The sequence below is a fragment of the Adiantum capillus-veneris genome, chromosome 25 (genome assembly GCF_014529385.1).
Source record: "Adiantum capillus-veneris isolate H3 chromosome 25, ASM1452938v2, whole genome shotgun sequence".
Classification (NCBI taxonomy): domain Eukaryota; kingdom Viridiplantae; phylum Streptophyta; class Polypodiopsida; order Polypodiales; family Pteridaceae; genus Adiantum; species Adiantum capillus-veneris.
Window position 1 is genome coordinate 134,882,880 of NC_140955.1, and position 15,401 is coordinate 134,898,280.

General features: G+C 44.9%; 1 protein-coding gene across 1 annotated transcript in view; it reads left to right on the plus strand.

The window, feature by feature from the left end:
- Nucleotides 1–12,013, plus strand: part of LOC147425692 (nucleobase-ascorbate transporter 12-like) — a 36,148-nt gene extending 24,135 nt beyond the window's left edge. The window contains exon 10 of the mRNA XM_086499381.1: nucleotides 11,355–12,013. Within this exon, the coding sequence (XP_086355507.1) occupies nucleotides 11,355–11,576 (222 nt within the window). The 3' untranslated portion in view covers nucleotides 11,577–12,013. The remainder of the gene's footprint in view (nucleotides 1–11,354) is intronic.
- The last annotated feature ends 3,388 nt before the right edge of the window (nucleotides 12,014–15,401 follow it).

Sequence of the window (15,401 nt, forward strand, 5' to 3'; positions counted from 1 at the left end):
GCCAGTCCAAAATTTTAGGTCTTAATGACTTGGAAAATGTAGGCAGAGATAGCCTTTAATTTTGTGGGTTAGTATGCACATGTGCGAATGCATGCACGTGCATTGGGAGGCGCATGTGCGCGTTGTGTGGCTTGCTTCCTTGCTTTCCCTCCCACCATCTTGCTTGTGCAAAGAGAACTTCTGAGTGAATCAGTGTTGACAGCATGCAGTGGGTAAAGCTGAGGGTACAATAGTGCACCTTAAGTTAGAGAGAGGGCTTTATTGTTTATTTGGACGTGTATGACCCATAAGCATGAGCACGAGGTGAGGTAGAAGCAAGCCATAGGTGTAAGTGCGGGAGGCAGGCAGCATGGGTGCAGCGAGGAGCTGTGAAATTGTTTTCAAGGTATCAAAATAGGTTACAGATGAAAATTGCTTCTACAAAGTAAACAGTTACGGTGCTGATGTGGAAAAGATGTAAGCAACAAGAGAAGAATGCCTGACTGAGCACTTTGCTAATGCCCAGAAATATTGGAAGGTGTAGGAGCTCCACTGAAGCTTTGATTTCTCTTCAAGAAGTGATGCCTCAGGAGCATAATAGGCTTTTGATGGAGATATCTTGCTCTTCCTTTGCAAGATGTCGTAAATGCTAATGGCTAGATTTCTTGTGTAACTGGTCTGGTGCAACCAAATTTGGAAAATAGGTTACTAGACAGTCTGCAAAAAATGTAGAATCACCAACCCTTTGCATAGGAGAGGGTAGTTTCCCTTGAGAGAGTAATGGCCCCAAAACTAGCTCACATTGCGGTATTTCTTTTCTTTCGTTAGAAAAAAAGCACTGGGGAGCAGATATAGCTAACTCACATGTTTGAAGTGTGCGAGCCTTTTTCATACATTTATAATGGTTTGAAGGGCTCACCTTTGAAAAGTAATGCTTCCAGAAAGTGGGAGCTCAAAAATACAGCCCGCGTGTGTGTTGAAGGCATATCCAATTCGGGGATTTTTGTCAAGCTGCAATTTAACAGAAGAAGAGCCACCTTCTAACTCGAAAACCATCATCAACAGAGGAGGTGTGCCTCGAAAGAGGTAAGTGTCAAGCATGCATGTGCATGTTTCCGTTTATTGTGGTCCTTTGCCCATAGACTACTCTTGTGATGGCTTCAAGTTAACAAGAATGACGCAAGCCCTGTGAAAAGTATATGTCAGGTGCATAGAGATCAGATGCCACACTCATCCACCCTTCCTTGTTGTGGTACTAGTGCTTCCCTGCGTAGCAGTAGGGTAGACCACCATGTCTGGGCATTCCCTTTGAGATAGGACACCACTCTTTGTACCTTGGAGTGCTCTGAGTAGCATCCTCCCAAATAAGCGATGTCAAAATGTTGGATAAAAGCGAGGGCTCTGTGGGTATCCTTAAAGCGGGAAAACGTATCAAGCTTTAAAGCCTGCCTACACTCCTTGAGATCCTTGAGCTTCTTGGCCTTGTCCTCCAGGTAGTGGTACTGGTTGACTCAGTATAGGATCTAGCTCTCTTCATTGTGTACATCGGCTCATCGGAATCCGAGCTCTTAGAGGACGAGGAGTCCTCACTGGAATTGTCAAAGTGCTTCCAAGATCTTCTGCGGGATTTGCTCTTCTTGCCTTTGTTATGCCTCTAAGTCTTTCTCCTCTTCTTGTTCTTTCTATCCTCATCGTTGGAGTCAGAGGAAGAGGACGAGGATGAACTTGGAACACCCTCAAATCGAACACATTTCTTTGGCATACTTGCGGCCTCAAAGGTAGATTTTTGACCCAAGTAGCTAGGATAGTCTGCTGCCGGACTCTTCTTCCACATCTGCCTCTTGGTCATGAGTCTGTTGACTCGTCGCTCTATAGCTTCATCCACTGAGTACACCCTTTGTCTTGGTACTGCCAATGTAGATTTCTTCCTCAAAGCTACCTTGAGAGGCGAACGAAGGGCGGCATGCCATCGAGAGTGCACCTCATCAAGTGGGTGTTTCGCCAAAAATTTCGCATATTGGGGATCCTTGGAGTACTGAAGCATTTGTCGAGCACAGGTGTCGACTTGCTTTTGACGCTGCATCTCCATTCTTTCGTATTCTGTGGGTGGAGATGGACTCTTCTCCCAAATCATCGGAAGGTGTCGATGTCCATTCGAGTCTCCATTGTTTTCTTTTGTACCAGAGTGGTCGAGTGCAATAGTTTCCTCTTGATCAGATTCGTTGATTGAATCCATGTTTGCTGCAGGTAAAGGGATCGGATCCTCCTTAAAGAAGAGTCATCTGAGCTCTGATACCACTGTAATAGACTCGGACACTCCAAGCCAAAGATCTAGTACAACACACCGGAGATAAACTGAAAGAATTGAACAAAACTGAGAGAGAGACGACACGGCACAATGGAGTTATGTGCCCACAAGTACTGGCCCAAAAGACTGGCGCCCATTCTCGGTATTTCTTTATTATTATGCTTCGCAAGGTACAATGCATGAGGTGTTAAGAGTCTTGGCATCTCAAGTGAACTGCCCAATGTGATCCCATTATTTATTTTGGCTTTTAGGTATTTATTTTACTTATTTGTCAAAGTCTGGGTAGGGCAATTTACTGAGGTTGGTATATATGCAACCCCTTGCCTCCATTGTATTACACAATCAATTATTCATTGCCAAGGTTATTTTTTAGTCGTATAGCGGACATGTAAACTTCACATTGTGAAGTTTTCGTCCGAGTTACGACCAGTTGATATTGTGCTAATTCTTTCTATCTTTTGTGGTGCGTATGGCCTATCAACTACCTTATTTTTGTGCTAATTTTTCCGATTTAATGTTTCTTTTAGTGCTAGGCTTCATTATGGCTGAGTCTGCCCTTGATCTCCGGAGTCATGATAGAAACTCAGTACGTTGAACTTTGTGTTGATGTATGCTCGTGTGTATGTGCGTGTGGTGTGTGTTGTGTTTGGGAGCATATGTTAGTACCTAGTTCTACACCCACTATTGGGCACTGACGACGTTAGTGGGGATGTCGTGGTATATAGTCAATACTATGCATGATGAAGCTGATGGTTATATTGTCTTGTGGGTGACTACCATGGGTCTATACCTTCCACTTTCCTTTTAAGGGTGAATCTGGGTTTATCCTGAATTCATCTAGGTATATTTTTTAGTCGTATAGCGGACATGCAAACTTCACATTGTGAAGTTTTCGTCCGAGTTCCGACCAGTTGATATTGTGCTAATTCTTTCTATCTTTTGTGGTGCGTAGGCCCTATCAACTACCTTATTTTTGTGCAAATTTTTTCGATTTAATGCTTCTTTTAGTGCTAGGCTTCATTATGGCTGAGTCTGCCCTTGATCTCCGGAGTCATGACAGAAACTTAGTACGTTGAACTTTGTGTTGATGTATGCTTGTGTGTGTGTGTGGTGTGTGTTGTGTTTGGGAACATATGTTAGTACCTAGTTCTACACCCACTATTGGGCACTGACGACGTTAGTGGGGATGTCGTGGTATTTAGTCAATACTATGCACGATGAAGCTGATGGTTATATTGTCTTGTGTGTGACTACCATGTGACTTTCCTTTTAAGAGTGAATCTGGGCTTATCCTGAATTCATCTGGGTATATTCATTGCCAAGGTTGATTGGTTCAGGAGACGCCTCAGGAGTTGAGCACGAAGATGGCTTTCTATAGAGAGCATCTTCTCCACCTCACAGGAGATGGGTTTGTGATTCGACCCAGCTACATGGACACACATATGTCTCATGGTTTGCGTTGTGCCATTGGTCAGATACGCACATCCTCACATCAGCTCGAGATTGAGACTGGTAGATTCAGAGGGATACCAGCAGACAGCAGGATATGCCGATTATGCCAGAGAGAGCCAGAGACAGAGTTGCACTACATATGTCATTGCACAGTGTTCTATGAGATACGGGGGCGTTTCTACTGCTTATTCAGAGAGGGTTTTGGTCCTCTATCTAGGGTCATGAGTTATGAGGATCAGAGATGTCTTGGACTATCTCTACTTGAGTTACACAGGTGTAGAGACACTTTACTGGGGAGAGCTAGAGAGAGGCAGTCCCAGAGACACATTACAGATTTCTTTTCACTAGATATGGGACAGCCAGAGGAGCAGCCACCATTGCAGAGCTCGTCCCACACTCATTCGACCACTACTGGCACTCTCATCGACCGAGCATTGGAGCTACAGAGATACAGACGACCGCGACTGAGGAGAGGAGCTACACAGCATCGACGGAGACTACAACAGAAGATTCGAGCCATACTCTCTCGACATCCAGAGTGCAGATGAGGATGGATCCTCACCATTTCTTCCATCTTTGTTTCACACACTATTACATCCAGTTTACCGGGTACCTATTGTATCAGCTGCTACACCCACGTAGTTTTAGATTGTAGTAGTAGTAGTAGTATTTTGTTCCACTTCTAGTTCTTTTCTAGTTCTTTTGTACCCAGACATGGTATTAGATTCACTATTTTGTAACTGATTGGTCTCATAGGTCATTTTGGCCTTTTGAAGACGTTAATATAACATTTCATTTCATTTCATTCTCTCTCTCTCTCTCTCTCTCTCTCTCTCTCTCTCTCTCTCTCTCTCTCTCTCTCTCTCGTGCTCACTCTCCTTGGTCTCTACGCTTTTGCATTGTCGACTTTGACATGGTATCACAGCCCTTGGCGTGGAGAAGAGCAAGTTGAGAAGAGAAGCAACTGTGAAGAGAACCCAAGGTGATCTATCATCTCTCACCCTCGCCGCCGTCTCCCTCCTCCCACACCTCTACTGGTAGCGTTTTAAAACGCTGGGCCAACGTACCCACTCGGCGTTGCTTAACTCCTCCCCCCTTTGCATGCTGTCGAAGTAAGCCCTAGCGTTTAAAACGCTGTAGGGTAGACTCTAGACGGCACCGCGGTCCACTTGACCTCCCCACCCGCTGCATTTTAAAACGCTAGCCGTCTTTGCACCTGATGGCATCGCAGAACCCCATTCCCGCAAGCGTTTTAAAACGTTGCTTCCAACGACGCCCTGTTTTTCGAGTGCGTTTTGACACGTCAGCAGTGCCTCTTCCTTGACGGCAACAGAGCGGGTTAGTCCCAAGCCGGATCCATCCTGCACACATGACATGACACAAGCCAAACTCACACCTAGACATACATAGCGAGCGGACATCAAGCTCACCTCTGAGCCATAGAGCCAATACGGGCTCACCCTTGAGCCTACAGCCAAGTGGGCTTGCCTCTGCCACAAGGGCTGATGTCCCATACCACCGAACCCACACCGGTACGGGTGTTCGATGTAAAGAGAATGTGGTGGAATCCATAGGGTAAGGTGTTGATCAAACAGTAGAGGCCATCCAAGTGGGAGAATGTAGTGGGTAGGTCACACTACCCCTTATGTGCTTTCGCATCTCTGACCAGAAAATAGTACCTAAAGATTGCGAGGAGCTGTTTGTTCCTTTCGTACTCGGGATGATCCGCACTGAGCATCTCTTGACATGCCTAATTTGTTGCATCCTTGGACAACTGAGAAAAGGCCCCATAAATAGGTGCCCAAGGGGAGGTAGGGCAATGCCAGATAAAAACCCCCACGACCCAACAAGAAAAGAAATATATATGAGGGCGCCCAAACAAGGTGGGCGGTCGGCCCCAAACTCGGGCAGCCAGACCAGGTACAACCTAGACTATGGGTGGCAAGCCCGGAGACATACTATCCGTACGCAGACTTCACAGATGGAAAGCTGATCATACCCATGGCATGGCCAAGCCGTGTAGGAGTGAGTTTGTGGCCCCTTACCTTGGGAATTTTTAAAAAAAACTCATGGATCATCTCAACAATAACTATGATTGGTAGATCGCTAGCAGCGAGTGCTGTGAGACCTAGAGTCTGTAGCTAAGCATTGGAAAGGACCTCGCTCAGAGATGGACGAGGTGGCTGTAGGAAAAAATCCAAGGAGAATGTTGAGCGACTTTTAGATGTTGAAGGCCTCCTGATCTCATGAGTGATGACTTGATTTTTTCCTTTCTTTTGACTTCCCTTCGGATGTTTTTCTCGATCGCTGGAAGCATCCGAGTCATAGTTAGCTTCAGAATCAGACGTTGAGTCTTTTGGTTAGGCATTGTAACTTTCATCACCGAAAGTGATGTCGTCGAGGCCGTTGCTACTGTTTATTGAGTCGACATCGCTCACTGACCCTGACCTTGACCCAAGCAGCCACAATTGGCTTTCTGCACAGAGCTGCCCTTCGCAATTGCTTGCTGGTACCAGCCATATCAACCGAGAGAGAGGGAAAGTGTAGGGTTAAAGGTAAGGCAAGGGGCTTGCGGGGCGAGGCGGAAGAGGGTAGAGTGGCAGGGCTATACTAATGATGAAGGGGTGCCGTGGTTGGGTAGGGGCGATGGGAAAAGGGTAGGTCGGAATTGGGCAAGGCGAGGGAAAAGGGTAGGGTCGAGAGGCTGTAGAGGGTAGGGGTGAATTGTTGCTGGGGAGGCGAGGGCGATTGGAGAGGGCCAGGGGGTTAGGGTAGGGGCAAGGGGGCTAGGGTAGGGGCGAGTAGGTAGGGTATAGGCGAGAGGGTTAGGGTAGGGACGAGGGAGTTAGGGTAGGGGCGAGTAGTGAGTGTAGGGGTGAGGGGGTTAGGGTAGGGGCAAGGGAGATTGGAGAGGGGCAAGTGGGCAAGGGTAGGGGCGAGGGGGTTAGGGTAGGGGCGAGTATGTAGGGTATGGGCGAGAGGGTTGGGGGAGGGGCGCAAAAGAGAGGGCATGGACGAGTGGGTTGGGGGAGGGGCGCAAAAGAGAGGGCATGGACGAGTGGGTTGGGGTAAGGGCGAGGGAGATTGGAGAGGGGCGAGGGGTAAGATTAGGGGGCTACGAAGTTAGATAGGGAGGAAGGGGAAGGGATTTCAGGCACCACCCATACGTAGTAGAACTGGTATACTCAGCAATCTGGAAGGCCCCAACAGTTGAGGGTGAGGAGATGAGCATAGAAGTGAATATCAGACTTAATGTGGCTTAGAGAGATAGATGGGGTGGTACAACATTTGGCAAATGAATTAGACGCCGTGCACAAGGGGAACAAACAGAAACATAATTCGCATGTGAAGTGAAGACCACAATCTGGAAAAGAACAGTACAACAGCGGTTAGGCATATTGCTTAAAAAGTGACAGCAGGGAATGGAAGTGGTGTAGCAGTTGAAGATGAGAAGGCTTGACGAAAAAAGAGAGAAGTAGCCAATTAAACAGATAGAGACCTAAGTGCCACTGATTAAAGGTACAAATCCAGTATCAAAAAGGGAGAATGTTGCATGAGAGAACAATGTGTCTATTAAACAGAGCGGGAATCAATTGAAAAACTTGCAAGGCAAAAGACAGATGTAGACATTAGAAGAACGTTGCTGAAACAGTTGGCCAGGAGAAAAGTGAGGCAAAGATAGTGATGAAGACAATGAGAGAGGTGAGGTGAATTGTTAGCAGGTTGGTAGGGAGCACTTTGCAGCTATTGCTAGACTAAACGAAGAAGAAGACACGCTGCAGGTTGGGGAGAGTGTCACTGAGAGAGTGTCGCCGTATGATCTGGGATTGTTTATGGTGAGAGGTGGTAGCGTTTGATCTTGGAGCTATTTACCAACGGCAAAGAAACACCTTCCAGAGTCGCTAGGTGGACCGCACCATGTTGTACCATGTATGGTCCTTGGCATGTTGGGACCAACTTCTTTGCTTTTTTATGATATCTAGCTTGATACAGTAGCATGAGTGATCTTTGCTCTATTTTCGGCTTGCAAAGGTGGCGATCATGCCATGCTTTTCGACGAAGTTGCTCTGCTTGCAAAGCTTAAGAAGCAAGTCTGCGGTTTTCTTCCAACAGGGAGAGCCGAGAGAGGTTGGCCGAGGGAGTCTCAGATGTGACCCTGAGGCTGCCCACCCTAGAGGATCCAAAGTTGAATTCAAAAGGAGCAATAGCTTCCAAACCAAAAGCCAGTTGAAAAGGAGTGTAGAGCGCTGTTGCTTTGTAGGAAGTGCGATATGTTAGACAATGCCGATGATTGCCCGAGCCCACGAAGCCGGATGCAGATGACAAGCTTTGCGAAGTAGAGCAATGAGAACTTTGTTGGTGCTCTCTGTCTGGCCATTTGCTCTGGGATAATAAGAGCATGACTTGCAATGGAAGAGTTTGTAGGTGCCGAGTAATGTGGTGATCAAGACAAAATGACTGCCTCTATTATTGGTGATCTCCAAGGGGCACCCAAACCTGCAAAGTATATTCTCATACAAGAACTTTGCTACTGTCGAGCTAGTGGAATCTGTTGATGCCAGTACTTCTACCCACTTGGTTGCATAATCCGTAGCCACTAGGAGATACTTTCGATTACCTGGTTGAGCCGGCAGAGAAATGGGACCCACAAAGTCCAAATCCCATCTTTCAAATGGCAACCATGCCATGGATACCTGGAGGGGACGGTTTGAGTGCTTAATCGGTTTAGGGACACATCGCTGACATACATCACACTCTTACATGAGCAATGGCATCCCGAAACACATATGGCCACCACAAGCCACTATGTAGAATTTTCTTAGTCGTGATGTGACGAGGATAATGGCCACCATTGGGACCATTGTGGGCATCCTCTAAGATATGCTCCACTTCATGAGGAGAGACACATCTTCTTAGAACACCATCTGGTCCAGCCTTATAGAGCTGACCGCCAATCAAAGTGAAGGGTCAAGATTTGAACAGTAACCTTCTCTTCTGCAATAGAGAAGCATTTTCTGGGAACATGCCAATGGATAACAAATACAAAATATCGCCATACCACTCTGGAGTGGTATCGACCTTAAAGAGATTGCTATCTAGAAAATCGTCCTCAATACTATAGCTCCCTCACCTGTTTGAATGCGAGAGAGATGGTCGTCCATGACATGACGTTTGCCAGGACGAAGTACCACTTTAAAATCGAACTCTTGGAGCAGAAGGAGCTACCGCCAAACCCTGCCTGCAACTTGTGGTTTATTTAGCAGATAACACAGAGCATGACGATCAGTAATAACTGTAAAGTGAACCCCCAATAAATAGTGATGAATTGTTTGAAGAGCATAAACAATGGCCAAACCTTCCCTCTCGATAGTGCTGTAATTGTGCTCAGCTTTAGTAAGCAACCTGCTTGCATAATGAATGGGACGATCCAGATTGAACTCTGTACTAGGCTGAGTGAGGACCACAGCTGTTGACTAGCATGGGGGGGCCCTTAGAGGGGGGTTTGGGACATTTGGCATCCTCGGGCATCAAAGATGATGATGATGATGATTTCAGTCTGATGATTTTAGTCTTTTAGTTTAGTCTTTCACTTAACTTCATTTCATTTTTGTACTCGGAGATTGGATTAGATCCACAAGGATTGTATCAGTTTGGACTCATAGGTCATTTTAATATAACATTTCATTTCATTTCATTTCATCTCTCTCTCTCTCTCTCTCTCTCTCTCTCAGAACCTTCTTTCACCTTATCATCCTCTCTGTTTTGCACATCTCTCATGTAGTAAAAGGAACTCTCTTATCGAGTAAAAGGAACCTTGTGTACATATTGAGCACTCATCCTGAGCATTCACGATCAATCACTCCCGCTGCACATTACATTGGTATCAGAGCTCTTTGGTAGTGTTCGGTAGCATCACTCAAGAAAAGACCCTAAAGAATCTCTCTCAAATTTTTTCTTTGAAGAATCTTCGTGTCCGTGACCCGGACTGATTAGCCACACCCACCCTTAGTCCATTGTGCATCGGGCACGTTCCCGTCTTCATCTCTAGTACTCAGTGCATGGTCATCACCAGAAGGGGGATGTATACTTTGCATGAAGATGATAAAAGTGGAGTTGAAGAAGAAGAAGAAGTCCCTAGACAAGGAGGACCGTTTCAAGATCCTCCTCCGTCCCCATCTACGCCACGGATTGCACCAAATTCTATGGAGGCTTTGGTAAAGTCTATGATGGCGATGATGCTACAACAAGAGGCTCAGCGAGCCGCCATGGAGCAGGCACGCGAAGCTAAACGCATAACCGTTGAAGAAAAGAGGGTAGCTATGTAGCTCGAGCATGACGCGCTACGAGGCCAACACATGCAAGACTTGGTCCTGCAAGTGCTCTCCTCAAAGAGCGATCCATTCAAGGAGGCCGGCGAGTCATCACGTAGGACAGGTAGAGACCATGACTCCAACAATCCCGTCACTGAGAAGTTGACTTTCAGCGAGTATGGTGGTAAGATGGAGTGTCCTTCCATTTGATCAACACCTTCAACACCTAGTGTGCCTGCAAAGACACCCTCCATATGACATGCACATGCACATGCACATCATGCTATATGATTCCGGCTGTATGTGACTGCCAACACGTGTACTACTAGTCTAGACTACTAGGCAGCACTGCAGGTTGCCCGACTAAGCCATGTACAAGCATTTTTGCAAAGAGGGTTCTGCAGGCGTTCCAAACTGATATAATGGATCTATCTGGACATGCAGGCCTTGTGGATAGGCTCTATGCAGAGAGATGCTTGCACATAATCCTCTAGGCTTGCCTAGTTTATGAGTTGGCTTTGGGTTGTAGCAGCATGACCATAAGGCACATTGGTGATTGATCCCATATGCAGGTGACAATTTCTCATTAAAAACAACCCTTGCAAGCTAACGCTGATTGCCAAGCTTTGATTTTCCATGTTTGTTCGATTTGCGTTTGTCATTATGCATCATGTATGCTTTGCTGTAGATACACGATCATGCTTTGTTGCTCGGCTCCATGGGTCTTGCATCTAATGATACAAAACCTTGGCCTCTTGAACATTACACCTTTATTGTTGTTACATATAATTTTGTGGTCGTCGGAGTGTTTGCACATCAGAAAGTGATCCAGCGAATTCTTGCATCTATCAAAACAAAACCTTTATTTCTTGAACATGATCCCTTTGTTGTTGTTACATAAGCCATTTTCGCAATCTTAAAGCACTGATTGTAGGCCTGTCACAATGCAAGCTCATATATGTTTTCGCATTGGAGAGTTGAGTACTACTTTCTATGTTCCACTTGAAATCCCGAGTTGGTCCCGGGTCATACTCTCCGTACACTGTACAAACGTCTTAGGGTATTGTATAAAGTGGAAGCAATAATCGATATATATATTATTAAGGGTAACAGTACAAACGTTTGGCACTACGCTTGAGTAGTTGCAAGCTCTTAGGTCTTAGGGGTAAGCCAGGTCCGCTCTATGGCTGGGAGGTTTTCCTCCACCCACTTCATTCAATACATGCGTTTGTTGTTCCCTCTAAACTCCAGAGAGAGAGAGAGAGAGAGAGAGAGAGTCTCATGGCTTTTGTACCATTTTGCAGCTTGATTTCTTTCTCAATACAATGCTTTCCATGAGCATGGCGATTGCGTTTCTTGTCGCATTTTTTCTTGACAATACTGTTGCTGGAAGTCGGCAAGAGAGGGGCACCTATATTTGGTCAAAGCCAGCAACTATCCGGAATGATGTAGCAGCTGCCAAGGATTACTGCCTTCCTCCCAGATTGGCAAGGTTCTTTTCTTGGGCGAAATGGGTTGGATCCTGAAGGGAGAGCATGCTGAGGTGTCTTCTGTGCCTCTGAAGCCGATCAAGAAGAGACGAGAGCAGGCCTTGTTGATTAGTCACCTCCCGTTATTACACGAGACGGAGATGCTGCCCGGTGCTGTAGATGCTGTACAGACATTATTTCTACCGTGGCTCAATTAGATTTCTGTTCAGCTCCATTCGATTTTTGTAACGCCAAATTCTTTGTAGTGATAGAAAAGGAAAATGAGAAAGCGCACGCCGTGCGTATGGGAGTGCCCATCTCCTCCCTCTTCAGCGTATCCCTCGGAGGACATGCCATGGCTGGAAGCTTTCTTCGCTATCTCTCAAGCAAGTGTTAATAAGGCCGCTAATCGGTGAAAAATCCCAATGAGAAATAACATCTGGTTATTGATACAAGCTAAATAACCTTTTAGATGCAAAGTTACTTTTCATCTCTCTCTCTCTCTCTCTCTCCCCCCCCCTTCCTCCTCTGTTCATGAGCTTTTCCAGGCAGGATGATTCAGATGCATTGCTTTCTACGGTTGCATTTAAAAGACTTCTTACAAAAGCAATCGTTTGAAAAGACGAAAAAATGAAAATTTGTGTTCTATGTAGCCACAATTTTAGAATGTCTACTATTGACAATTTGAAAATTTGTCTACTATGTAGCCATAATTTGAGAATTGTTTTTGTAATGGAATCTTGGGAGATTCAATTAGAATAAACGCATGCGGGTGGCACAATTGGCAGTCGTAGGGAGTCCACTTTTTTAAAATGTAAGCGGCAGCAACTCCACGAGATGAAGGGAAGGTTTGCGTTATTTTCAGCACATGCAAAGGGAAGCTCTGCGTTGTTTTCAGCAGATGAAGGGAAGCTTTGCGTTGTTTCAATTAGATGGGAAGGAAAGTGTTTTCTTTCCCCTTGAAGGTTTGTGGCATGATGTTGACGAGGGGATGTTAGAGGACGGTGTCGAGTGGGAGTGCCACCTTGAAAGCCTCGGAGAGAATCTTCTAGGTAATTAACCTTCTTTTAAAATAGACCCAGTATGTATGTAGTATTATTATGTTATCTTACAAAATGAATTAAAAGAGCAATTTTGATAATGCGACTTCACAAAACAATTATCATGGGAAAAAGTATAGAATGCTTCTCTTAACCTTTGCTGCTAATTGTGAGGGTGTTGTGCTCGTTCTCAGAATTGTCACTGGTCTCCATGTGCAAGTGCATGCTTGTGGGGGTTGTGGCTTCATTCTCTTTTTGGCTTAGATAAGGTCTTATCAAACCATGGAATTCTTGGGAGCAATTGTGGACCATTAGATATAGGTTGTAGATTAGTACCATACGGCAAGCTAATGATGACACAACTTTTTCTTTTGTTTTTGACACGTTATCTATATTATCGAGATCAACGAGCACACATGGCATGCATAGATAGGTGCATAGAGCTGGGGTCCATGGTGGATTTCCGGAGGCCTAAACGGTGTGTGTGTGTGTGTGTGTGTGTGTGTGTGTGAGTGAGAGAGAGAGAGAGAGAGCAGCTTGGTATACCTTAGACTTGGGTCTTGTTCAGTCAAGTGTGAACGGATAAAACTTAGTCTTTAATGCATGAGACTCATATGGTTGGGTGGACAGTTCTAAGTAGTGTTCTTTTGTTAGAGAGCTCTTCTTTATGAGAGGTGTATGACACCTATGTTTCATTGGTATCAAAGCCATGTTAAATAGTTGAGTGTGCATGGAAATTCACGTGCATACACACAAGTGATGTCTTTTTTTAACTTTTTCATGTATGAGAACATATTGGGAAGGGGTAAGCTCCCATGACGACTGCAAATTTTTACGGTTCTTTCTCTTCTATTTGTGGAGATTGCGGTGAATAAAGTGTCATAAAATATAATATCTAACTTTACCAAATGATTTTCTCATATTAAACTGATCACTTAATATGGGAAGATAAAAGGAGAACAAGAGTAGAAATGATTTTCTCATATCTCAACAGGGGACCAAAAGGAGAAATGGTTGCATCTTAATAGGGGTCCAAAAGGAAACGGTCTACAAAGAGCAATGTGCAATAAGTGCTTTTAGATTTACTTCAGTAAGGGACAAAGGAGAGATTGTCACATCTCAAAAGGGTTTCAAACAGAGGTAGTTTATCAAACAGCAACGTGCATCTAATGGAGCTTAAAAGACCTTAGGGTTAGCTTCATTAAAGACCTCCAAAAGTTAAGTGTTAAAAAGTCCTTTGACCTTACGCAAGCAAGGGCTAACCTCGAAGTGGGAATTCTACCCAAGCATGAGGTGCTAAGATGCTTAAAGTGGTTGTGGGAACCTTGCCCAAAGCTTGAGGTGATTTTTATGTTTAAATGACTAAGGTTTTTGAAATGCTAAATTCAAAGATAAATTCTTAAGAGGCATGAACGTTTCCATGCTTGATTGACTAATGCTTGAAGTATTCAATTCAAAACAAATGACTTAAGAAGCATAAAAGACACATGCTTGTTTGATTGACTAAGTCCTTGAAGTATTCAATTCAACCAAATAACTTAATAAGCATAAAAGACACATGTTCAAATGATCCTCCACATGTAGCCCTCATGATGTGCTTGAATGCTATTGGATAGGTTTTCAATGGGTCCAATGAGAATTTAAATACATAAAAATAAATAATTAAGTTCTTTCTTTCAAAGAGGAAAAAGAAGACACATATCTAAATGAAATAATAAAATAATAAGAGAGAGAGAGAGAGAGAGAGAGAGAGAGAGAGGTGGACCAAGCACGAGAGGGGGGTATATTCTCTCTCTCTCTCTCTCTCTCTCTCTCTCTCTCACACACACACACACACACACACACACACACACACACACATTCTCTCATTGTGTGGAGTGCAAGATCTCCATCTCCTTTTTCAAGCTTGTTGAGAAGTGGAGAGCCTACACCAACACTCTTGGCTATGAAATGTAAATCCAACCAAGAGCCATGCTTCAATGCTTAAGCTTGCCATCCTCCTCATCTTTGTTAAGTATGGAGCCTGATTTACCCCTTGTAATTTTCTTTGCTAAAAGTGCACATTTGTAAGGCCCCCATTATGAAGAGAAGCCATCGTGCGTGAAGGAAAATCACTCGTCGAAAACCAAAATTTTCACGGTCAAAATTCAGGGGCAACTTTAGGGGCCTCGGACCTTTTTTCCCTCACCGGAATATTCCTTTTCGCTAGAATATTATGGCTGGACGGCGGCCGGAAAGTGGTCGGAAATCAACCGGTCGGTTGGCCGGTGGCCGGTGGTCGGAAGTCAATGGCCGGTGGCCGAATTCAATGGCCGGTGGATTTGTCTACACAAAGGCGGCCACACATGGACGGATTGGAGGGTCCGATTTGGACTTATTCACACAAGGACGGCTACACATGACTGCCTTTCATGAGAGAGGGCAACCCTTTTGGCCTATAAAAGGAGGCCATTTCTACACACATTTTAGAGTGTGAAGTTGATGTAACAAGGTGGGTGTGAGGTGGTGAGAGTGAAGCAAAGCGGGAGCTCTATTAAGGGTATAATCCCTTTGTAAATTACTTCTTGTTTTGAAGTACTAAAGCCATTGAGTGGCTGCTTTCCCGTGGACGTAGCCCACATTGGGTGAACCACGTATATCGTGTGTACTCTCTCTCTCTCTCTCTCTCTCTACTCTATATCTCGTGTATGTAAACCTGTCTCTCTCCATTAAGTAATCTACTCAATTATCTATTTAGCTACGTCTTATTTTCTAACAACTGGTATCAGAGCAAGGTTTGCTCGTAGCTAAATTATCTCAAGGTTCAACGACAAAAACTACCAACATTGGAAGATGCAGATTG